General features: G+C 60.6%; 1 protein-coding gene across 3 annotated transcripts in view; it reads right to left on the bottom strand.

The window, feature by feature from the left end:
- The window catches only part of ADAP1 (ArfGAP with dual PH domains 1), a 63,613-nt gene that overhangs the window by 12,464 nt on the left and 26,331 nt on the right, over positions 1-24,818 (bottom strand). For 2 of the 3 annotated variants that reach the window (XM_012532712.3, XM_004268990.4), the window contains exons 2-6: positions 23,276-23,406; positions 13,572-13,663; positions 9,770-9,852; positions 2,421-2,533; positions 1,455-1,601 (exon numbers count right to left, since the gene is read on the bottom strand). In XM_012532712.3, the coding sequence (XP_012388166.1) occupies positions 1,455-1,601; positions 2,421-2,533; positions 9,770-9,852; positions 13,572-13,663; positions 23,276-23,406 (566 nt within the window). The remainder of the gene's footprint in view (positions 1-1,454; positions 1,602-2,420; positions 2,534-9,769; positions 9,853-13,571; positions 13,664-23,275; positions 23,407-24,818) is intronic. The other variant, XM_033426780.2, reaches the window with a different exon arrangement.

Genomic DNA, 24,818 nt, shown 5'->3' with positions numbered 1-24,818 from the left:
GAGAACACACTTGTGGTTGCCAAGGGGGAGGGGAGTGGGGGAAGGATGGTTTGGGAGTTTGGCATTAGCAAATGCAACCTTTTTTTTGCAATCTATTATATATAGAATGGATAAACAACAAGGTCCTACCATATAGCACAGTGAACTGTATTCAACGTCCAGTGATAAACCATAATGGAAAGGAATATGAAAAATAATATATATATGTATAACCGAATCACTTTGCCGTGCAGCAGAAATTAACACAACATTTTAAGTCAACCATACTTCAATAAATTTAAAAAAGCAAACAAAAAACCCCCAGTATGGTCCTGTTATAAAGACAGACATACAGACCAATGGACTAGAATAGGAAGCCCAGAAATGAACTCTTACATATTCAGTCAAATGATTTTTGATGACAGTATCAACAGCATTCAATGGGGATTGAATTTAAAACAAATGGTGCCGGGAAAACTGAAAATCCACACACCAGAGAATGAAGCTGGACCTGGGACTTCCCTGGTGGTCCAGTGGTAAAGAATTCGCCTTCCAATGCAGGGGACGCGGGTTTGATCCCTGGTCAGGGAACTGAGATCCCACGTCTCGGGGCAACTAGGCCCGTGCATCAAAACTACTGAGCTTGCATGCTTCAGTGAGAGCCCACGTGCCGCAACTACAGAGCCCACACGCTCTGCAGCCCGCACGCCACAGCTAGAGAGAAGCCCACGCTCCACAACAAAGAGCCAGCGCGCTGCAACGAAAGATCCCACGTGCCTAAGTGAAGATCCCACATGCCACAACTAAGACCCAATGCAGCCAAAAGAAGAAAGAAAGAAAATAAATAAAAATTTAAAAACAAACAAAAAACAATGAAGCTGGACCCTGACCCAATTAACTCAAAATGAATCAAGGACCTAAATGTAAGTCCTAAAACAATAAAGCTCTTACAAGAAAGCATGGGGCAAAAACTTCACAACATCGGACTTGGCAATGATTTCTCGGATGCGACAGCAAAAGACACATGCAACCAAAGAAAAACAGACGAATTCAACTGAAATGAATATTTAAACATTTTGTGCATCAAAAGACCATTCATCGAGTAACAGGCAGTCCACAGAATGGCAGAGAATACTTGCCAATCACCTGTCTGATAGGGGATTCACATCCAGAATATAGAGCAAGCGCCTAAGGACAGACTTTGAGGGGCTTGCGGTTCCTCCCACCCTCGCTGGGTGGGGACACAGAGGCGATGGCCACGGGGTGGGGTGCAGCGCTCTGCCAGCCAGCTGCCACGCTCATCTCTTCACGAGGCCTCTAGGCTCCCTTCCCAAGGGCCCGGCTGGCTCCCCACTGCAGCCATGGCAGGGTGGTCTGGCGGGCCCTTGGCCCCGCGCCTGCCACCCTGGGGGTCCACTGGGTTCTCCTGAGACAGTGGGGGTGGTCCAGCTGCCACCACCCCGCCGTGCACCCACCTTGCCGTCCTCGTGGTAGACGAAGATGTTTCGAGTACTGTTGTCTTTCAGGTAGGTGACCTGCAGGCCGTGCGGGTGACCGATCTTGGCCGGCTGGAAGGTGGCGTTCAGATGCTCGATCTTCATGATGGCCTTGGGCTCCTTGGCCTGGGAAGCAAGGCCCGGCCTCAGCGCTGGCCTGGCAGGGAGTCTCCAAGGGCGAGGGAGCAGGCAGGGTGGGCTCCGGATGCCGGCCACACACCTGCTGTCCCGCGTGGCTTTGAGCAAGTTACTTACCCGCTCTGGGCCTAGGCTCCCTGGTCTAAGTCTAAGATAACAGCATCCCTTCCTGGGGGATGACAAGGCGGGCGCTCAACATGTAGGCTGACCCCCCCCTGCCCCGTCTGGTCCGCCCTGCTCGCAGCCGGGCCCCCCCCTTCCTGCTCCCATCCTGCCAGGCCTCTCTCCTCTCCTTGCACTGGGGCCGGCAGATGGCTGTGTGGCGCGCTTGGGCAGAGGCGGCGGGCCTGAGGGCCATGAGCTGCCGTGGTTACTGCATCACAGGGTCATGTTCTGACCCGGAGCCAGTCTGCTCCGGGTGTGGGTGGGGCTCGGCCAGCTGCCCCGCCACACTGGGACCCCCCCGGCGCCTCCCCACGCACTGCCTGCGGCACCCGGGGTCACCCCGGCGTGCTTGCCAGGTGCTGGTCCCCTCTGTCCCTCTCAGGCCTGGGAGTGTCTGCCAGGGGAGGGCTTGCCACCTCTGTGCCCCAGGATCACCCACAGCACAGGGAGTGGCTGTGAGCGGGGTGGGTGGAGGGGCCCCCACGGGGGCCGGCAGGTGCCCACGGGAGGGGGCAGCTCATCTCCCAGGAGGGCACGAGGGCCGCCGAGGAAGTGGCGCTGCTGTCCAGGGTCCAGTGTCCAGCCGCCCCAGGCCCCGGGTGGGAGGCCTGGCCGCTGCCCTTGGCCCTGTGCCCAACTCACGTCACTTCTGTTGAAATACTTGAGGGCCCCCTCGCGTTCCGTCAGCACAAACTTCCGGCTTAAGAACTGCCCGTTGTCCCGGCCGCGCTTCCAGAGAAAGCCTTCTCGGTACCCTGGGGGAGAGGGGCCCTGTCGGACGGCCGCCACCCTGACGAGGCAGAGGCCGGGGTGGACCCTGTTCCCATCCCCAGGGGATCCACAGCCCCCAGGTGCCGGGAGGCCGGCGGGTGTGAGCGGGCATCAGCCTGTCCTTGGACCCCAGGCCACCCCCTCTCCACCGGGCTGCACGCTCTGGCCCTTTTTCTTTTCTTTCTCTTGGCAGGTGTGACAGGCACGCAGGGATGTGAGCGCACCGGGCGGGCACACGGTGTGTGCTCTTTGGGTGTGAGCAAGGGCCTGGGGACGGGCCAGTGTCCTCAACCATCGGGGGGGGGCCCAAGGGTGCCACAAGGGTCCTCGAGAGAGGGGGGCAGAGGGAGAAGTAAGCCCGGCAACACTGGGGCGATGGGGCCTCAGCCAAGAGTGTGGGGAGCCCCCCGGGGCTGGGCGGTGCAGGGGGAGACCCCCCCAGGAGGAGCCAGCCCTGCCCCCTCCTCAGCTTTGGCCCCGAGCCTCATGGTGGAGCCCCGACCTGCAGGGACCGCAGGGTCTGTTCACGTTGCTTGAAGGCACGCAGCCCGCAGTCAGCGTCCCAGCAGCAGTGGGTGAGAAGGCAGCCCCTCAGGCGGCCGCGGCCTTTCCCCTCTGCCTGTTCTGGGGCTCTGTGTCTGAGGTCTGCCCCGCACGTGCCTCCGGGGCTGGGCCAGCTCCCTCTCAGCACCACACTCCTGGACGTGCTGCTACTGCCTGATCAGGGATTCGTGCCTCTTTGTCGCCTGCGGGGCCCTGTGGATGCCGGGCTGTCCACCCACGCCTGGCGGACAGACGCCTGGTCGTGCCCGGCCTTCTTGAGCAGCTCTGCTGCGCCCAGCACAGCCGTGTCTTCCAGGGGGCGTCCCACTGCCCTTGGGCATAGCCCGGGGGCACATGGCTAGGGGCAGGGGCCCTCACAGTCATTGCCCTACAGCTTTCCCTATGCTCCTGCCCTGGGGAGAGGGTCCCGCTGCCCACGTGCGCTGAGTGAGATCCCTGCCAGGCGCCGTCTGAGGCTGGTCCGTGCCGGGGGTGCCGTCAGTAGGGGTGGTGCCCGGAGCCCAGAGCCTGACGGCGTGGCTTTTGTAGTTTGGACGCCACCGCTGGGCCCTGGCCCCCCCAGCCCCCAGCTCCAGCCTGCTGCCGCCCGTCGGCTGTCCTGGCAGCCCCACGCCCAGCACCATGGAGGCTAGGAGCTGTTTCTCTGCTCTCGAGATGTGTGGTCCTGAAGAGGCAGCAGTCTGGCGTTGGGGATGGGGCAGCTGGCTCCTGTCTGTCTGCAGTGGGACAGTGCCAGGTGAGGCCTGCTCCCTTCCCCCTGCGACTCAGAGGTCCCCCGGGTCCCCTGCACACAGCGCCAGCAGGCACATCCCCTCTGTGTGCGCCAGGGAGCAGGGCCGCCACCGTGTCCCCAAGCTCAAGCAGGGCCCTCCCTGATTCAGTGAGCATTTGGCTGGAAGTCCACTTGCCGTCGGCTCGAGGCCGGCCCCCCTGGACCCTGCAGTAGCCACACAGAAAAGTGCCCAAGGCGCAGCTCTTCTGCAAGGACGTTCCCCGCCAGCACCCCCGACCACGCCTGAGACACAGCAGGCCGAGCACGTGCACAGCCATCTCACGGCCCCCACGTGGGCCTCTAGGAACATCCTGTGGTCATCCCCACTGCAGAGGACGAAGCTGAGGCTGGCGTGGAGTCCTGTCCAAGGCCAGTGGCCAGCAAGGCTGGAGCCGCCGGCCCGGTCAGCGGTTCCCAGCCCCCAGGAGCCCGCGCCTGCCTGCGGGGCCCAGCAGGGGGCAGCAGCGCCTCGGGATGCCGGGCCCGGAACGGGGGCGTCTCTGCCGCAGCCGGAACGGCGCTCCCATGGTCACGCCTGAGGCGGCTCTGCTAACATGTCCCGGGCCAAACCAGCGGAACAGACGAAAACGCTGGCCCGAGTCTGCCTGGCTCCCAGGCCCGATGGCGAGCCGCCAGGATGCCTGATTTGGGTCTGTGATGCGGCAGCGGCATTTTCGGGTGGGTGCCGGCCAGGTCCCTGACTTTGCCCCAGCAGATGGGCAGCTCTTTGGCCGCAGCCTGAAGGTGGCGGCCCCCGACCTGCCCGCGTCCAAACTCGCCCGAGCCGTCCTCTCTCAGGGCCCCCCAACCCCGTGACGTGGGACGTGCGCAGCCCAGACTCTGCCGTGGGGACGCCCGCCCACCGTGTCCCGGGCTCCGGGCCGCGGGCCCCTGGCCACCCACCCTGAGGCGGGCCCAGGCCCTGGGAGACTCCCGAGCCCACTCCCGGGCCGTAGCGGCGCAGCACCCGGCACACAGCCGCGGGCTGGGGGTCTGCTGCTAGGCCTCCCGCGTGACCCCTGCCAGTGGCACCCCCCTGCCCCGGCCCACACCCGGGGCCCGGCTGGCTGGAAGGGACTGTTTTCTCCCAAAGGACTGGCCGGTGCTGGGGCAGAAGCCAGAGCGCTCACCCAGCATTTACTGAGCGCCTACTGTGTGCTGGGCCCAGTGCTCGCTGCAGGGAGCTGGAAGAGGCAGGCCGCTCCCGGGCCCGCTCAGCCGCCTCTTCTCACGCCCTGCGTGGGGTGGCCCGGGACGAGCCCAGAGAGACCGTGGACGCCGGAGCCGGCGACGAGATGCCCACTGGGGTGGACCAGTGACCAAGCCACAAACTGACCACCCCCCAGTGGGCAAGCAGCAGGGCAGCGGGGCAGCGTCTCAAGTTGGACATACACCTCCCACGTGACCCAGAGAAATGTGAAAACAGAAGCGTGGTGAACACACACGTGTTCACAGCAGCTTCACGCATCAGCGTCACAGACTGGACACGACCCATGTCCCTCAGCTGGGGACCAACTGGTCCCTCGCACAGCGGACGCTGCGCTGAGACGGCTGCGCGCCAGGCTCGCGGGGCGGCCGGGCAGGGCTCAGACGTGCAGCGCCGAGGGAAGCCATCCGTGACCTTCCAGCGAAGGCGCACACGCGGGCACAGAGCAGACCAGGTGGGTGGGGCGGGGTACCCAGGCAGCTCGTGGAGCTGTTCATCAAGTGTGCAAGTCACACGTTAACGTCGTAAAACACTGGAGCAGGGACCACGTGGCCGTGCTCCAGGGAGGCACAGGGCTTGCCGGGGGCCGGGCCAGGCGTCCTGTGCCCAGGCCCCAGGGTGGCCCTCCCTGGCTAGGAGGTGGGCCCCCACACCGGGTGGCTTCTCCTGGGCGGTGCCCTGTGGAGGGTGTCCCCTGGGCACGGGTGGCACTAGGGATAGCCCCTCCAGCCACCTCCCCAGAAGGGCCAGGACCTGGTTTCCGGGTTCTGCTCCCCAAGAGGCTGGCACGAGAGCCCTGGGAGCCCCGGTCCTCCACCACTCAGGTTCCCAGCTGCTCCGGCTGAAATGGCCAAAGGGGCCGGTGGGGAAAGGTTGAAGGCCGAGGGTCAGTGGGCGCAGGCTGGGCTGGGTGCGGTGCTGCTAGGACTCAAAGCCCCTTGTCCGGTGTTCCAGGAACACCACAGGCTTTGGGAACAGCACACGTGGAGGGTGCTTCTGGGTGTGAACGTGGGTGTGGACACAGGTGTGAACCTGAGATCTGTGTGTGACTGAGTGCATCTAAGAGCACACGCTTGTGAACGTGTGTGATCTGTGGCTACACGCACCACGGGGGTGTGTATGAGCCCGCGTGAACACGCAGGGGTTGTGTCGGGGCGGCACCAGGAGGGGGATCGAAGCGCCTGCCTCGTGTGTGGTTCCAGCCCCGCCAGGGATGCCTCGGGCCCTGTATGCCCTGCGCCTGAGCTCCCTCCACGGTCCCACCACGTCCCCACCTCACAGACGGGGACGGGGGCGGGGGGCCCGCCACTCCCCCCGGGGGCCCCCGGCCCACCGCCCCCAGGGCTCCACGCTCTCCGAAGGGGGCTGAACCCGCGAGGCAGGGCCGGCCGCGCCGCGCAGGAGGCTGAGCGTTTCGGCGACGGGGGCGGCCGGCCCTCCGGACAACAGGGGCCCTTGTCGCCCGTGAAAGGCGGCCATTGAGGCTCCGGCTGCAGGCGGGGACGGCCCGGGGACGGAGCCAGGAGCAGCTGTTACCCGGGGTCACCCCGGCGAGGGGCCTGCGGAGCGGCAGAGGCGCAGCCCGGCCCCGGCGCGCTCAAGCCTCGGTCCTGTTACCCCGGGGCGAGCACCTGCCGCCACACCCACCACCACAGCGGAACCGGCAAAGCCAGGCTGGTGCCCCAGCAGCGCCGAGGCCGCCGCCGTCCTACCCGGAGGCCGCGCCCCCACTCTGGGGGTTGCTGGCCAGTCCCCACCCCGTTCACATCTGTCCACATCGGTTTCGCTGTGGTGACGTTTCCCCCACGGCCACTCAGCGGGAACTTGTGTCCCCTCCCTCCCCTCACAGTTGGGTTCCTTGTTATCACAGGGACCCGTGGAGACGCCCTTCGCTCCGGCTCAGATCCTGTGACGCCGCTACCGTGCTGTTGCTCAAACCGTCCAGCTCGGCCTGGCAGCGACACTTCCTCCGCGGACGCCCTAAGCGCACCGGGGGGGCTGGGCTTGCCTGAGGCCCCGGCAGGCGTCGTGTTGGGAGGGATCCCCGCCCACAACCGAGGGTCCCCAGCAGCCCCCCGAGCCCACCCCAGGCAGGTGGGCGCCCCAGCCCGGCCTCCCTTGGCCACGTCACACCTTGGAGCGGCCCTGCCCTGGCCCCGCGGTCCCCCTCCCTGGAACATCTCCATTCTCGGGGACCGTGGGCGTGTCGGCCCCTGTGCCGTGGGAAAGGCGCTCCTGGGGGGGCTGGGCCTTGCGAGGGACGTGGCCGGGGCGGGGGGAGGGGCGGGTGGGCGAGAGGAGCGGTGGGTGGGCCGGGGGCCTGGTCGCCCACCATCCCGACAGAGTGCCGGGCGGGGTTCTGGTCCAGGGGCCCCGGCCAGCCAGGCCGCAGCGGCTGTGAGAAGCGGCGCCCTCTCTCAGGAGGAGGCCGGGGGTTGGGGGGGGAGGTGGCGGGCTCTGGGGAGACAGGTGGGCGAGGGGGGGCTCCGCCGGGAGTGAGAGTCAGAGGCTGTTCAGGACCCGCGCACAGAGCCAGGGCTCAGGCACCTCTGGGAACCCAGGTGGATCCCAGCAGCTGGTGCCCCGGGCACTCCCCATGTCTCCTTGAGGGACCCTGCCCTGCAGGTGGCTTGATGAGCACTTCCGTGGAGTCAGGGGACCAAGCTGACGGTCCCCAGGGCCCCGCACACCCAGGACTCTGTGCCTGTAAATCTCAGGGCTCTGCTGGGCGGGGGGCGGTGGGGAGCCACAGGCGTGAATTTTCAGGGCTCGAGGGAGAGGGGGCGTTAGCGTTCTGGGCAGGGTGGGTGGGCTTAGAGAAATAGGGATCAGAGCCCCATTAAGGGTCTCTGCACCGAGGCCGCAAGTGGCTGCCGCCTCGTGTGGGAGCAGAGACAAGGCCTGAGGCCGGGGCCCCCAACGCCGGAGGTGACGTGTGAGTCGGGGGGAGGCTGCAGAGCTGCAGGGGCCGGGCAATCAGAGATGGGGGCACGCATGCACAGGGCCCAGCGGATGAGCTGCTGCCCAGTGGGAAGCCAGGGCCCCCGGGGTGGGGGCCAGCACCGCCTGCTCCAGCCAAGCTCTCACCGTCACCCCCTGCGGGGCCTGCACCCCGCCCGGTGCCCCCTCAGCAGCACCCCAGCAGCGTCCCTGGGCCCAGCTGAGCTCACCCCCCTTGCGCCCCGTGAGGGTTGGCCCTCTGTGGCCAACACAACCTATCCAGGTGAGACAAGGGCCCGCCTCCGCAGGTGGGCCCCAGCCTTTGCTCTTCGCTGCCCCAAGGGTCTGACGGAGAAGCCATGGCCTTCAAAGGCCGCCCGCTCCATCCCGCCACGTGTGCACCCCCAACGGGCTCTCCCCATCCCAGTCCCCTTGCCCGGCGCCCCAAGCACTCCCGAGGTGCCGTTTCACGAGAGGAATGGCAGCAACTCGAGACGGGAAGGTCTGTGGTCGTGCCACCCTGTGCACAGTCCCACTTTCGCGGGAGGGCTCCAGAAGCCGGTCGGTGCGCGCTCATCTCCCGGCCGTCGTGACTCGGTCACACGCCCACCCCTGACCAGTTGGGACCAAAGCTAAGACTCTTCCTGACACTCGGGTGAAAGTCACACTTGCCCTTTTCTCATGGAACCCAAAGGCGTTTCCAAGCTGGACCTGCGGCAGTAAAGCCACCACCGGCAGGGGCGGTGCCACCCCGAGAAGCAGAACCAGAGTGGGAGACACGAGCCAAGTCCTCACGGCGCTGACTGAGCGCCTGGTTCAAACTGTGCCTGAAGCCAGGGCAGCTGTGCGAGCCGCTCTTTTCCCTGTTCTCCTTACACCCACCTGGGCTGGACAACTGCTGCTCACGACCAGAGATCCTGATGCAGCAGCAGGAACAAAATCCTGTACCTGCCTCTGAATCGAGGCCGCACGCCACGCGTTATAAACCGCTGAGATGTTTATGCCTGGGGGACAAAGGCTGTGGGTTGAGCCTTCCTGGGGTCCCACAGCAGGGAGGCCAGGTTTCAGGCAGGACGGGACACAAGCGCCCCAGGGCTGAACAGGCACGGGCGCCCACGTCCTCTCTCCCTCGCACGTCGGGGGCATCAGGAGAGGAGGAAGTGGCTCTCTGGGGTGGACCGTAATTGAATCCCGGCCACGTCCCAGCCCTGGGCCACATCAGGGGCTCAGGAGGAGAGGGGACCTGGAGCCGCCTGCTGTGCAGGAGCATGGGCTGCACGCAGAGCCCCTCCTGGCCAATGGAGGATAAAGGGGCCAATCCCGCAACAGACACCTGGGCCGCTCGCATGTCATCACCCTCAACCCGGGTGCTGACAGAGCCCCCGGGGCCTGGCCCCCCCTCCCCGGGCCCACCTGGCCCAGGCCCATCCACATCCCTCCTGCCAGGACCCACCCACCCTGCGGGCCCTCCCAGGGCAGAGGTGCTGCCGCCACCAGCCTGGAGGGCCCCGGGCAGCCCCCCACCCCTCGGTCGGGGTTCAGGGCTGGGCTGTGAGCAGCTGCGGGGACCCCTGGTGCCAGGTCAGCCAGCTGGTGTCAGGGGCCAACGGATGGACACGGATTCAGCCCACTTAAGCGGTCGTCCAGGTTCCTAAGGACCCTGCTCCAGCTCCGGGAGGTAGGGGCGGGGGGACAGAGAGGGCGGAAGGACAGACGGACAGGTGCCGGCATCCTCACCTGCGGAGTAGGGTTCCTGCCGCTCGGGGTAGGTGAACTCCTGCCGTTCGTACTTGGCCCGGATCCACTGTTCCCGCAGGAGTCTGGGGAGAGAGGGGACGGGCTGGGGGACAGTCCGGCCTGAGCGCAGGCCCGCGGGAGCTGCCGCGCGGAGGGGTGGCCCTGGGCTTGGTCCCACCGCCTCGCAGGTGGCGGGGCTGAAGGGCCACCAGCTTTGGGTTTTAACACTGTTTGCTAATCGGATAGTTTCACCAGTTCATAGAGTTCCCTTTTTAAAAACTGAGATGTAATTCACGTACCATAAAATCCACCCGTTTAAGGGTTCGATTCAGCAATTCCTGGTACGCTCACAGGCTGTGCAGCCACCACCAGGATCTAGTTCCACAACAGTCCATCACACCAAATGGAAACCCCATCCGTTAGCAGTGCCCCCGCATCCCGGCCCCAACCGTGAGTCCGCTTCCTGTCGGGACGTCTCCTGTGCCTGGAACGTGCGATGTGCTGAGTGTCTGGGGCTCAACCACGTGGCAGCTCAGTCACCCCACCCTCCTCCTCTGTCTGGGAGGCCGGGCTCACGCTCGGGTCCAGAGAAGGAAAAGGCCCGGCCAGCACCTGCCCGCGGGGCCCGCCCCGTGCTCCCCGGAGAGCGGCTCCCCAGCGCAGCAGTGGTCGCGGGTCGCGGGAGGGCAGCAGGCAGGGGAGACAAGGCAGTGAGCAGGGGGTGGCCTGACGCCCGCAGCCCCCGGCCGCTCCCCTCTCCCAGGCCGCCCCCTCCCGTGGGGTCCCCCACGAGCAGCCAGCTGGGCTGTCATGGGTCACATTGTGTCCCCATCCCACCAAATATGTATGCTAGAGTCCCAACCTGCACGACCTACCCTTGTCTGGAGACACGACAGCTGAGACCAGTGAGCCGGGACGAGGCCATGTGGTGCAGAAGCCCTAACCCCACGTCACCGGGGCCCTCAGGAAAAGGGGCGTCTGGACACAGGCCGCAGAGGGACGGCCACACGAGGACACGGGTGCCGGCCCCGGAAGGACCCCACGCAGCCCCGGGACCGGGAGACACGATTTCTCCTGCTCACGCCGCCAGCCTGTGGCCCCTCTTCAGGGGCCTCGCCTGGGACCCGCCAAGGGAGGGGCACCCACAGGCCCACGGCTGCCTTGAGGGGGGTGGCTCCCAGCTGCCCCAGCCACACAGCAAGCAGGAGGCCCGGCTTCTAGCAGAGGCCAAACTGAGGGGGCCGGACTGACCGCCACCCACGACGCTGGGGTTGAAACTCAGGGCACGGGTGGCACCGGAAGGGAATCTGGGCCCCGGCCGCGCTCTGAGTCACACGGCCAGGCCCTCTGCTTCTCACATTGCCCCAGCTGGCGGGGTGGGCTCCGAGCTCCAGAGAGCAGGAGCTGGGGGACCACTGTGTCCAGAACCCACCCTGGGCCAGACCCCGGCCACCTGACTCACCACCTCATTGCACCCTCGCGATGCCCCGGGGGGGTGGGGGGGAGGGAAGGTGGCATCCTTCCAGCTTCACGGCTGAGGAAACTGAGGCCACTGGGTCTTAGACTGCCGGGAGGCTGTTGCAGCCCCTGTGCTAAGTGTGCATAGCTGAGGAGGTGTACTTTCCAGTGTACACGGGCATTCACACCCCCTTCACTGCTGCACAGCTCTCCACAGTGAACACGGGCATTCACACCCCCTCCACCGCTGCACAGCTCTCCACAGTGTACACGGGCATTCACACCCCACTGCACAGCTCTCCACAGTGTACACGGGCATTCACACCCCCTCCACCGCTGCACGGCTCTCCACAGTGTACACGGGCATTCACACCCCCTCCACCGCTGCACAGCTCTCCACAGTGTACACGGGCATTCACACCCCCTCCACCGCTGCACAGCTCTCCACAGTGTACGCGGGCATTCACACCCCCTCCACCGCTGCACGGCTCTCCACAGTGTACACGGGCATTCACACCCCCTCCACCGCTGCACGGCTCTCCACAGTGTACGCGGGCATTCACACCCCCTCCACCGCTGCACGGCTCTCCACAGTGTACACGGGCAGACCTGAGCACCTGAGTCTGGGGAATGGGGCGGGCTCGGGTCCTGTGAACCTTCACTCAATGGAGGTTTCCGGAAGGTGGGGCCCACTGGGGCTCAGAGCACCCTCCCAGTGGGGACGCCTGGTCACCCGAGAGGCCCTGACCACATAGCCCTGCATGGGGGCTTTGCAGGGATGAGGCTGCAGAGGGGCTGGCCGAGCCCTGGGCAGGAGGCAGGCGTGTGGCCACACGCTCAGAGCAGTGGGGATGCAGGGTGTGCATGCAAATGGCCCAGACAACGGAGGAGCCTGTGGCTGGGTGATTAAAATCGGGTCAGAATCAGTGGCCATCTTGCTGATTCACACCGAGATGGAGCCCGGTGGGGCGGGGCACAAGTTCCCCGGGAGCCCAGAGCCCAGGGTGCGCCAGGGCCTGGGGGGCCGGCCTGCCCGTGAAGGGGTGAAGCGGTGGGCGCGGCATGCTGAGGTGAGGCCAGCCTCGGTCTCCCTGCCTGTGAAGTGTCCGAACTGGATGCGCCTCCCAGTCTCCCCACTGCGGCCGCCAGCAGCCCCCCGGTGTCCCACCCCTCGTTCACACAGAACTAGAAACACACAGCCCTGCGTGCAGCCTGGGTCCAGGTGCTGCCGGGCGGGGTCCCCGGGGTGTGGGGTACACCAGTGAGTCAGGAGGCGACAGCGCTGAGCCAACAGGAGGGAGGTGCCGCCCGGGGGCCAGGGCTGGACGCAGGGCGCCCAGGGGCCTCGCAGCCGCGGGCGCATCCCCGGCCTGGGAGGAGGTGGGGCTGCGTCCCTACCCTCCTTTCCCAGAAAAGGAAACTCCGGGAGGGGCTCTCATCACAGAGGGGTCCTTCATCTCCGAGCCGCAGCTGAGCAGCTGTGACACCGGCCAGCTGAGGAGGGGCCATCAGGGGCCTGAGTGACCCTTGAGGGCACTGGGAGGGCTGCCAGGGATGGATGGGTGGGTCTGATATGGGTGGAGAAGGTATGAGGGGTGCTTGGGGGGGCCAGCTAGTGAGATGGGGGAGGGTCCCCAGGAGCCCCCCAGGAAGGATCCGGAGACCCCTGGTGGGCAGGTTCCCTGCTGGTGCTGAACCTGACTCGGGCAGCTGACCCCACGCACCTCCCCTGACTTCCAGAACCTTCTGGAACCCCACAGTGTGCTGCCCTCTGCTGGGCGCCAGGAAGAGATTTGAGGAGCCCACCCTCCCTTGAGCCCATGGGACCCAAGGAGGAAAGGCCTCTGCGACCCCTTGGCTCTGAGGGGCCAGAGGAGGGGGGAGGGGTCCTCAGGAATGAGCGGTGGCCAAACGGAGCCAGCCTGGGGGCTGGGGTCCTGGGGGGGGCTGGGGTCCTGGGGGGTCAAGCAAGGGCCTCGGGTGGAAGGAACAGCCGGGGGATGTTGGGGCGGGAGGGGCGTGGGGAATGGCCATCCAGCCCGGAGGGGGAGCCACTCAGGGACCAGGGGGTTGGGAACCCAGGTTGGGTGCAGATGGGGACACTGAGGTCAGTGCGGGGGCTGGGGTCCCACGGGAGCAGGCCCCCTACCTCCCCAGGTCCACACCTGGCGCACCAAGAACCAAGACCAAGCGGAGGACAGCCTGGACGGGGCCCCCAGGACGCAAGGCCGGCGCCCACCTTCCCCCACCCCGGCCTCCCGCCCGCCAGCGGGTCGTCCCGAGCCATCTCCAGAGCCTGCGGGCTGTTTACCAGCGACCGTGACAGAAGCCCTTTGTTACTCACTGGCAGTCGGAGGCCGAGGGCCGGTAGTAGAAGGGGGGCACTTTGGACTCAAATGCGGCTCTGGCGACATGGTTTCCGCGGGAGGTCATGAACTGCAAGAGAGAGGGTGGGTCAGGGCCCCAGAGGCCAAGGGCAGCTGACCCCAGGGCCCTGGCAGCTCGGCGCCTGGAAGGGAGTGAGCAAGGGTTAGGGGACTGCCCTTCCCCGCAGCTGGCGGGGGCCAGGTGCCTCCAGAACGGGGCCCTCCTTGGACGAAGGCCCTTGCCCCTGGCCTCACACGAGGCCTGGCTTGTTTACTCTGCCTGAGCGGCACAGAAGAAGCCCACGTTCCTGTAGGGCAGCCACGCTGCAGAGACCAGGCATGCAGCTGCAAGCTGTGAACAAGCTGGGGGGGGGGGTGAGGGGGAACCTCTGGAGCAGCCGCCATGCGGGGTGTCCCGGGCCCAGAAACAGCACATGCAAAGGCCCTGAGGTGGAGCGAGCTGGGCATACTGGAGGAGATGCCCTGCCCTGGCCTGGCCGGCGTGGGTGGGGGCCTGACCACAGGGGCCTCAAGAGCAGGGAGGGAGTGTGGGCTGCCGGTGCCCTAACCCCTCCCTCTAAGTCATCGCATTTGAGGACCGTCAGGCCGTGGATGTGGACGATCAACGGGGGAAAAATCACAAACAATAAGATGCTTCAGCAAAAGGCTGGCACCAACTTAGAATCCTAAAAGCGATGGCTTTTCTATACAAAACACCGATCTGCTCAGAGGTCTAATAGGAGGAAAGGCCGCCGCTAAGAGCAGGTGGACAAAACACCTAAGAACTAGCTCTCATGAGGGTCACTCAGTCTCCTTGAAGAAACTGTCCCGTGCTCCAGGGCAGCAAAAGCAACTCCAGAGACATACCAAGTTCGTGGTCAGGGAGACAGAAAGCGTGCTGTCTCCCTGTGTTGGTCTATTTTTAGCAATTCTCAAAAAAAGAAAACCAGGAATAGAATTTTCAAGAGCTATTAGCAAAGATTCTAAAGTTCATTTTAAAATTAACAAGCAAAAGCATCCTAGAAAATTCTGAAAATGAAGATGCTTCCTACCAGATATTCAAACCTGTTATAATGCTACTATGAGTCAAACAGTACTGACCAGAAAGCCTAAAAGGTCCAGAAACAGATCCAATGGGATCTAATGTCCAATATTAAACAGGTTTAGTAGGACAAGTGGTGTACAACAGTGGTAACATCTCAGATCGACGGGGGAAGTGCCCATTACTTGATGACCAGTAAGAAACTGGAAGCTACTGGAGAAAAGGGGGTATGCCTTTCAGCAAAGTAAACTCCAACTGGATTAAAGACTGAATTTCCAAAGTTAGACAATACAAATAGTAGATGAAGGGAATTCCCTGGCGGCCCAGTGGTTAAGGCTCCACGCTTCCACTGCAGGGGGCACGAGTTCAACCCCTGGTTAGGGAACTAAGATCCCGCATGCCGTGCAGCATGGCCAAAGGTAGATGAAAATCACGGGATGATTTAAAAAATAATTTTGGGAAAATATGGAAGGAAATCTTCATGACTTTGGGTTAGGAGTGGTTTCTTAGAGGTGACACCAAAAGCACAAGTAACAAAAGAAAAAAAAATCAATGGAACTTCATCAAAATTAAAAACTTCTGTGTTTCTAAGGACACCATCAGGAAAGTGAAAAGATTTATGAACCTTGAAAACACGAGGCTCATGAGAAACGGACACAAAATGCCACACAGCATAGGACTGCTTTTGTATGAAACACCCAGAACAGGCAAATCCAGAGACAGAAAAGCCAACTGGGGGTCTCGGGGGAGGGGAGTGGCCACGAAGGGGGACGGGTCTCCCCTGAGGTGAGGCGAATGTTCTGGAACTAGACGGAGGTGACGGTTGAACAAGATTGTGAATATGCTTATTTATTTTTTTACTGCAGTGTAGTTGACATACAGGATTGGTTTCAGTTGTACGGCATAGTGGTTCGACATGTATACACGTTACGAGATGACAAAGTTATTACAACATTGTTGGCTGTACCCCCTGTGCTGTACGTTACATCCTGTGACTTACTTATCATGACTGACGTTCATGCCTCTGAGTATCCTGCACCTACTTCTTCTGTTCCCCCGCCCCCTTCCCTCTGGCAACAGCTGTTTGTTCTCTGTACCTATGAGTCTGTTTCTGTTTTTTAATATTTGTTAATTTTGTTTTCCAGATGCCACGTGTAAGGGAGATCATACAGTACTTCTCTGTGTCTGACAGATTTCACTTAGCATAGTACTACCCTCTAGGTCCATCCGTGTTGTCGCAGATTGTAAAATATCGCTCTTTTTTATGGGTGAGTGATATTCCATGTATATATACACCACATCTTCCTTATCCATTCATCTGTAGGTTGCTTCCATATCTCGGTTATTGTAAATCACGCTGCAGTGAACACGGAGGTGCGTGTATCTTTTTGATTAGAAATGTTCTAGTAAACACCCAGGAGTGGGATTGCAGGATCATATGGGAGTTCTATTTTTAATTTTTGGAGGAACCTCCATACTGTTCTCTGTAGTGGCTGCACCAACTTACATTCCCACCACCAGTGTAGGAGGGTTCCCTTTTCTTTACATACTCTCCAGCATTTATTACTATTATTATTTTTTAATGAATTTACTTATTTATCTATTTTTGGCTGTGTTGGGTCTTCACTGCTGCGCGTGGGCTCCCTCCAGTTGCGGCGAGCAGGGGCTACCCTTTGTTGCGGTGTGCGGGCTTCTCACTATGGTGGCCTCTCCTGCCACGGAGCACAGGCTCTAGAGTACAAGCTCGGTAGTTGTGGCTTGCAGGCTCTAGAGTGCAGGCTCGGTAGTTGTGGCGCACGGGCTTAGCTGCTCCGCGGCATGTGGGATCTTCCCAGACCAGGGCTTGAACCCATGTCCCCCGCGCTGGCAGGCGGATTCTTAACCACTGCGCCACCAGGGAAGTCCAGCATTTATTACTTGTAGACTTTTTAATGATGGCCATTCTGACTGGCGTGAGGTGGTACCTCATTGCGGTTTTCATTTGCATCTCTCTAATAATTAGCGACAGTGAGAGCCTTTGCATGTGCCTACCTATTGGCCATATGTATGTCTTCTTTGGAAAAATGTCTGTTCAGGTCCTCTGCCCATTTTTAATTGGACAGTTTCTTTTTTTGGTACTGAGTTGTATGAGTTCTTTGTATATTTTGTGCAATAACCCTTATTGCATAAATTGTTTGCAAATATCTTCTCCCGTTCGGTAGGTGGCTTTTGCATTTTGTTGACAGTTTCCTTCGCTGTGCAAAAGCTTTTTAGTTTGCTGTAGCCCCATTTGTTTATTCTTGCTCTTGCTTCCCTTGCCTGAGAGACAGATCCAAAACGATATTGCTAAGACGGATGTCAAAGAGCATATGCTGCCTGTGCTCTCTTCTAGAAGGTTTATGGTTTCAGGTCCTACATTTACATCTTTAATCGATGGTTTCAGGTCTTACACTTAGGTCTTTATCCGTTTTCAGTTTATTTTTCATATACGGTGTAACAAAGTGGTCCAAGTTTCATTCTTTTGCATGTGGCTGTCCAGTTTTCCCAACACCATTTATAGAAGAGACTCTCCCCCATTGTATGTTCCTGTCTCTGGATTATTCGCTTCATTTTTTAAACATTTATTTTATTGAGGACTTCCTTCGTGGCACAGTGGTTATGAATCCACCTGCCAACGCAGGAGACACGGGTTCAAGCCCTGGTCCAGGAAGATCCCACATGCCACGGAGCAACTGAGCCCGCGAGCCACAACTACTGAGCCCGCGAGCCACAACTACTGAGCCTGCAAGCAACAACTACTGAGGCCCACGCGCCTGGAGCCCATGCTCCACAACAAGAGAAGCCATCACAATGAGAAGCCCACACACCACAAGGAAGAGTAGCCCCCGCTGGCCACAACTAGAGAAAGCCCGCGCGCATCAACGAAGACCCAATGCTGCCAAAAATAAAATTTATTAAAAAAATTCTTTTATTGAAGTATAGTTGACTTACAAAGTTGTGTTAATTTCTGCTTAGAGCAAAGTGATTCAATTACACATACTGTATATTCTTTTCATATTCTTTTCCATTAGGTTTATCACAGGATATTGAATATAGTTCTGTGTGCTATACAGTAGGACTTTGTTGTTTATCCATTTATACATAATAGTTTACATCTGCTCATCCCAAACTCCCAGGACTTCCCTCCCCCAGCTCCCCTCCCCTCCAGCAACCTCGAGTCTGTTCTCTATGTCTGTGAGTCTGTTTCTGTTTCATAGATAGGTTCATTTGTGTCGTATTTCAGATTCCACATATAAGTGACATCATATGGTATTTGTCTTTCTCCTTATGACTTACTTCGCTTGGTAGGATAATCTCTAGGTCCATCCATGTAGCTGTAAATGGCATTATTTCATTCTTTTTTATGGCTGAGTAGTATTCCATTATATACATGTACCACTTTGATTGTTCACTTTAAAATGAATTTTATGTTACATGAATTTCACCTCAGTAATTGAAAAAATTACATAGCTCCTTAAGAATATAAACTGCACTTTTTGCATTTTAAAAATATTATTTTAGGGCTTCCCTGGTGGCGCAGTGGTTGAGAGTCCGCCTGCCGATGCAGGGGACACGGGTTCGTGCCCCGGTCCGGGAAGATCCCACATGCCGCGGAGCGGCTGGGCCCATGAGCCATGGCTGCTGAGCCTGCGCATCCGGAGCCTGTGCTCCGCAACGGGAGAGGCCGCAGCAGTGAGAGGCCCACGTACCACCAAAAAAAAAAAAAAAAAAAAAAAATTTTAAAGTAAAGTTAAAATACAACCAACAGGATGAGAAGAACTACTTGCAAATACTAAATCTGATGAGGGATTTGTGTCCAGAATACACAAAGAACTCAATAATAAAATCACCTAACTCAATAGTAAACAGACAACCCATTTTTAAAACGGGCAGAGGATTTGAATGGACATTTCTCCAAAGAAGATACACAAAAAGGGACTTCCCTGGTGGTGCAGTGGTTAAGAGTCTGCCTGCCAATGCAGGGGACACGGGTTCGAGCCCTGGTCTGGGAAGATCCCACATGCCGTGGAGCAACTAGGCCCGTGAGCCACAGCTACTGAGCCTGCGCTCTAGAACCCGTGAGCCACAACTACAGAGCCCACATGCCACAACTACTGAAGCCCGCGCGCCTAGAGCCCGTGCTCCACAACAAGAGAAACCACCACGAAGAGAAGCCTGCACACCACAATGAAGAGTAGCCCCCGTTCGCCGCAGCTAGAGGGAGCCCGCGTGCAGCAACGAAGACCCAACACAGCCCAAAATAAATAAATAAATAAATAAATAAATAAATAAATAAATAAATTTATTAAAAAAAAAAAAAAGAAGACACACAAATGGCCAAGAAGCACATGAAACGATGCTCAACGTTACTCATCGTTAGGGAAATGGGAACCAAAACCGCAAGAGCCCGCCATGCACCCAGCAGGACGGCTGAAGTCAGACAGATGGCAATGGATGCTGAAGAAGACGCAGAGAAACTGGAATCCACATGATCGTTGGTGGGGATGGGCAGCCGTGCTGGGAAAAGCCTGGCAGATCCCCAAACATTAAACACAGAGCCACCGTAAGGCCCGGCAGTGCCACTCCCTTCTGAGAGGACTGAAAGCACAGAAATATTCTGAGCAGCATTGTTCGGAAGAGCTGGAAAAACGAGACAACCCAGGTCCATCAGCTGGGGAACGGATCAACAAGATGTGGTCCATCCATGCGATGGAAATGACCTCGGCCATAAAAAGCAACGAAGTACTGCCACCTCGGTGACGTAGATGAATCTTGAACACATGGCGCTCAGTGAAAGAGGACACAGGAGCCGCACGTGGTGTGAGTCCACCGACTCGAAGTGTCCGGGTCAGGCAAATCCACCAGGACAGAAAGCAGAAGTCCTGCTCTCAGGAGGAGCTGGGGTGGGGACAGTGCTGGGAGTGGCGGCTAGTGGGTACAGGCTTATCTGGGGATGTGAAAATATTCTGAAATTAGATCGTGGTTGCACAGCCCTGAGAATTCATGAAAACTACTGAATTGTACACTCTAAAAGGGTGAGGTGTATGGTGTGTGAATGACAGAAATCAGGCTGTTGTGAGTAAAAATAATCTGAGGGTAGGGCAGGCCTATCTAAGTGTGCTGTAAACCCTAAAACCACAAAAGGCAAGGTTGATAAATGTGATTACTTCAAAGTAAAAACGTTTCCACTGCAAAAACCACCATGAGCAGAGTCAAAAGACACCCTTGAGAAAAACGCCTTCACCTACTGTCTCTGAGGGCTGCAGCCCTCCTACGCAAAAACCCCCGAGAAAACGGAAGCAGCTCACAGCAGCAGCCCGGGGCCCGGAAATTCACAGATGGCTCTGAAATGTCTCCTAAGATGCTGCACCTCACTCAAGACAAGAAAAGACCCCGCTGGGAACAAGGGTTCACCTCTCTGTCGGCAAAGACGGGCCCTGGGAGACAGGGGTCGGCAGGAACGCGGGCAAACGCTCTCACACGTGCGGGTGCAGGCGTGGCTAAGAGGGGGAGACTGGCAAAGTCCTTAAAACTAGTCACAGAGCCTCTGAACTCCCCTTCGAGGAATGTGAGCCCCGTCGCTGCCCCCCGCAGGAGGTGACGCTTCCGCTGGCCCGGTGGGCACGGTGGGAAGACCCCCTGCGCCCCTGTGTGCACGGAGGAGCCTGCTGGGTAACTGGGACTCTCCAGGCAGGGGTGCGCTGGGCAGCCACGGCCTGAGACACACGGCCGTCCCAGGGGCACCCGCATTCCCCGGAGTCTGTGCACGCGGACATGGGGAAACGCCCCAGGGTCCGCCACCTGTGACCGTGGTCTGTCCACACAGTGGGTGTCACTGGGCCTTTCTAAAGTGGGGGAAGCGCTCGCGTGGTGGCTTAGGCCTGGGGGAGGGGTGGGAGCTGAGGGCTCGGGGTTCTTTCTGAAGTGATGAAAATGTTCTAAAATTGACTGTGGTGACGATTGCTCAACTCAGTGACTGTGCCATAAACCGCTGAATTGGGCTTCAAAGAGCGAGCTGTGTGCCTTGTGAATTATATTTCAATAAGCTTCTCTAAAGGAGATGCTACAGAGAAATACAAAGTTTGGGGGGAAAATCATGAAAAGAAACAAAAGGAAAAGGCACGGACGAGGGTCCCGCGCGCCTGGCCCACAGCCAGGGCCGAGCTCCCCGCATCACGGCCGCCCTCCCGGGAGCGGGCCTGGCTCACGCAGGCTCAGGAACCCCAGCCAACCACCAGCCCAGGGACTCACGGGCAGAGTGAGGGGAGGACCGGGGCCCGGAGGCCCGGCAGGCCCCCGTCCACACCGCCCCGCCCCACCTTGGGGCGGGGGTCCAGCACCCTGCAGGCCAAGCCCTTCCAGCCCCTCGAGGTCACCTCTGTTTTAATGGCGGAGAAGAGGGGCAGACGACAGAAAGGGGATGAAGGCCCCTCTCAGCTCCCAGCGCCCCCGTCCCACGCCTGCACCACTGGCACCAACCCGGCCTCTCTTCGGACCTTCTCACAAGCGTTCGCAGGTGGAAAGCAGAGCTTTCCTGGTGGCACCCGTGTCCAGGACCCTCTCCCTCTCTCCTCACGAGGCATCACCCCCTGCGGGGCGTCAAGGCAGCCTCCGCCTCCGCTGTCTGACCACTGGGGTAAGGGTACCTCCAGCCACATGTGTGAATGTTCCACGTGCACAGGGCGGCTTCGTTACCTGCAGACTGACTTGGCAGGAAGGCCTGGGTAGGCCCGGGAGGCTGCTGTCACCAAGGCTGCATGGACAGCAGCAAACTGCTACTCCCGGAAGTAGGGGGAGCACACAGGGAGCACCGAGCCTGGATCCCCAGCCCTGAGGCAGCCACCAGCCAGGGAACTCCTCCTCTCGCTGGGTGGGCATGGTCACCATGCCCCCGAACCCCTGACCCTGGAGTCAAATTTGAGGAGTTAGGGGGCCTGCCCCTCGGCTCCCACACATCTCCCCACAGCCTCCGTCAGGGGTCAGGCCCCACCTGGGCAGCCTCCACAGCCACAGCCCTCTGTCTGGAACTCACTACCCCAGGCTGTACCCTGCTCTCACCTTCAGTCAGGCTGGGGGGCCCTGCCTGCCACCCCAGCCCAAGTCACCACCCCCTGCCCACCAGCAACCTGCGTGTCCCCCTCTCTAAGGCCTTCTCCAGGGGCCAGCCACTCGCCAGGCCCCCCATAGCAACTGTGCAATAAACACGGGTCAGGTGGGTGGATGGGTGGGTGGGTGGGTGGATTGGTGGGTGGGAGGGTGGGTGGGTGGGTGGATGGGTGGGTGGGTGGATGGATGGATGGATGAGTGGGTGGATGGATGGATGGGTGGGTGGGTGGATGGATGCGTGGGTGGGTGGATGGGTGGGTGGGTGGGTGGATGGGTAAGTGGATGGGTGGGTGGATGGGTGGGTGGATGGGTGGGTGAGTGGATGGGTGGGTGGATGGGTGGATGGGTGAGTGGATGGGTGGATGGGTGAGTGGATGGGTGAGTGGATGGGTGGGTGGGTGAGTGGATGGGTGGGTGGGTGGGTGGATGGATGGGTGGATGAGTGAGTGGATGGGTGGGTGGGTGGATGGATGGGTGGGTGGGTGGGTGGATGGGTGAGTGGATGGGTGTGTGGGTGGGTGGATGGGTGGGTGGGTGGATGGATGGGTGGGTGGGTGGGTGGGTGGATGCATGGGTGGGTGGATGGATGGATGGACGGATGGGTGGGTGGATGGGTGGGTGGATGGGTGGATGGATGGGTGGGTGGGTGGATGGATGGATGGATGGGTGGGTGGGTGGGTGGGTGGATGGATGGATGGATGGGTGGGTGGGTGGGTGGGTGGATGGGTGGATGGATGGGTGGGTGGGTGGGTGGATGGGTGGGTGGATGGGTGGGTGGATGGATGGGTGGGTGGATGGGTGGATGGGTGGGTGGGTGGGTGGGTGGGTGGGTGGGTGGGTGGATGCGTGGATGGGTGGATGCGTGGATGGGTGGGTGGGTGGGTGGGTGGGTGGATGGATGGATGCCTGGGTGGATGGATGGATGCCTGGGTGGATGGGTGGGTGGGTGGGTGGATGGGTGGGTGGGTGGGTGGATGGATGGGTGGGTGGGTGGGTGGCTCAGTGAAGGGCTTGACTTTCGTTACCTTCTGCGACTCTCCATAAGGTTAATGGCAATAAAACCCGAACAACAAGAGGGCCTGTCCCATTGCATAGCTGCTCCATATGCTGTGTTCCCTGAGCACCAGAATGCCCCAGGTGTGGGGAAATGGGCCCAAAGCCGCAGGCTCTGCCCACGGAGAGGAATCAACAGTCCCCCGCACTCACTCGCTCATTCATTCACTCTGCAGCTGCCGCAAGAGGGAGGCAGGGAGAGGCAGTCCTGGGACCGGGTGCACAGGGCGGGGGCAGCGGCACAGGAGGGCCGAGGTCCAGCTGCTGGCCCCTTGGCCTCCCGACACTTGTGGATGGTCTCCCCACAGCCTGGAATCCCTGACAGCCCAGGCCCCCTTGGGGCACCAGAGATGGAGCGACCTCTGAGGTGTCATGACCCAGAGGGTGGCGCCGAGGTCACCCAGGGCAACAGGACAGGCCTGTGTCCTCCCCTCCCCACCTGGCACCCCTGCCTGGCCTTACCTCCACTTGGGCATCGTCCCAGGTGTCCAGGCGGACGGACTTCACCTTGCTGACCTGAGGGATGTTCCGGTGAATTCCAGAGCAGCTCAGACAGATGAACACCCCTAGGGTGTATGAGGCCCAGTCAGGATCTGGAAGACAAGGCCAGATGTTCAGGGGGCGCTGACCCCGAGGGTCCCCCAGAGGGGACAGAACACTGGACCAGGGCCCACAGGGCTGGAAGGCCCCCTCCCTTTCTGGCCCTGGTCTCGTCTGTGCAATGGGAGGCCGGCCAGGAGACCAGGTTCACAGGCTCTGGGGGCCCAGAGTGGGGGTCCCTGCCCCCCGCACAGAGGAGCAGCCCCACCTCATCATCCTAGCTGCTCCCGGGGACTGAGGGAACCCTGAGTGGACCACAGTAGCGTGGGAGACACTGGGGCGACGTGCTGATGAGAACCCATGATCAGTGCCCGTCCGGCAGGCGTGACCAGGACACGCCAACATGTGTCACGTCCTGCAGTTGAGGCAACGGAAAAAGCAGAATGAGGCTAGGGCGGGGCTGTGGAGGCCCAATTGTGTCCACACTTCGAGAGGTTTGAAATTTTTCAGCTGGACAGCGGCACCGTAGACAGTGAGGGACGTGATGCTTGTTCAGTTGGGCGGAGGGTAAGTGGGTGCTGGCGCCCGAGCCCCCAGTTCCTCCCCATCTGTGCATCCACGTGGTAACCGCGTGGGGGGCTGGGCCGCGGAAAGGAGTCCTACAGAGGAGGCTTTCTCTGGAGAGGACAGGTTGTCCAGTAAAGGCTTCCCGTCTCTCACGGAAGCTTCTGTATCAGACTGGTCTAAATCAAGATGCCCAGTGGCCCCCAGCCGAGGGCCACCAGCTTGAGCAGGCTTCCCTGGGAGCCCCTGGGGGGCTGGTCTGCACCCAGCGCCTAAACTAGCAAACACCCCCCACGCCCGTGTGAGAGCACAGCACTGAGCCCACCCTGCGGTCACTGCCACCCGAGGGGCCCGGGAGCCCACAGACCCGGGGGTCGCTGGGATCAGCACGTGGATGCCCCAGCCCTAGGTCAGGAGGACACTTTCTTCTGTGATAAGACAAGGCTGGGGGACTTCCCTGGTGGTCCAGTGGTAAAGAATCTGCCTTACAATGCAGGGGACGTGGGGTCGATCCCTGGTCAGGGAACTAAGATCGCACGTGCCACAACTACAGAGCCCACGCGCCCTGGAGCCTGTGCGCCACAACTAGAGAAGAGAAAACCCGCATGCCGCACCTAGAGAGGAGCCGGCGCACCACAACGAAGAGCCCGTGCGCCGCAACGAAGGCCGGACTCAGCCAAAAATAAATAAAAGAAAGACAAGGCTGGGAGGTGGCTGTGCCCACGGGGGGCCGGCCCAGGCCCCCACCCTACTGAGGACACAGCCCTGCACCTCCCTTTAGGGACCCCCAAGAACCCACCCTGGTGCCAGAGGGTCAGAGCCCTCCTCAGAGACCAAACAGCAGCCACAGGCCCACACAGCGTGCGTGCGTGCGTGCGTGTGGGGGGGGAGGGGATCCGTA

This window comes from Orcinus orca, chromosome 16 (assembly GCF_937001465.1).
Source record: "Orcinus orca chromosome 16, mOrcOrc1.1, whole genome shotgun sequence".
NCBI lineage: Eukaryota > Metazoa > Chordata > Mammalia > Artiodactyla > Delphinidae > Orcinus > Orcinus orca.
The sequence above is the reverse complement of the archived record's forward strand: the minus strand, read 5'-3'. Positions and strand labels throughout refer to the sequence as shown.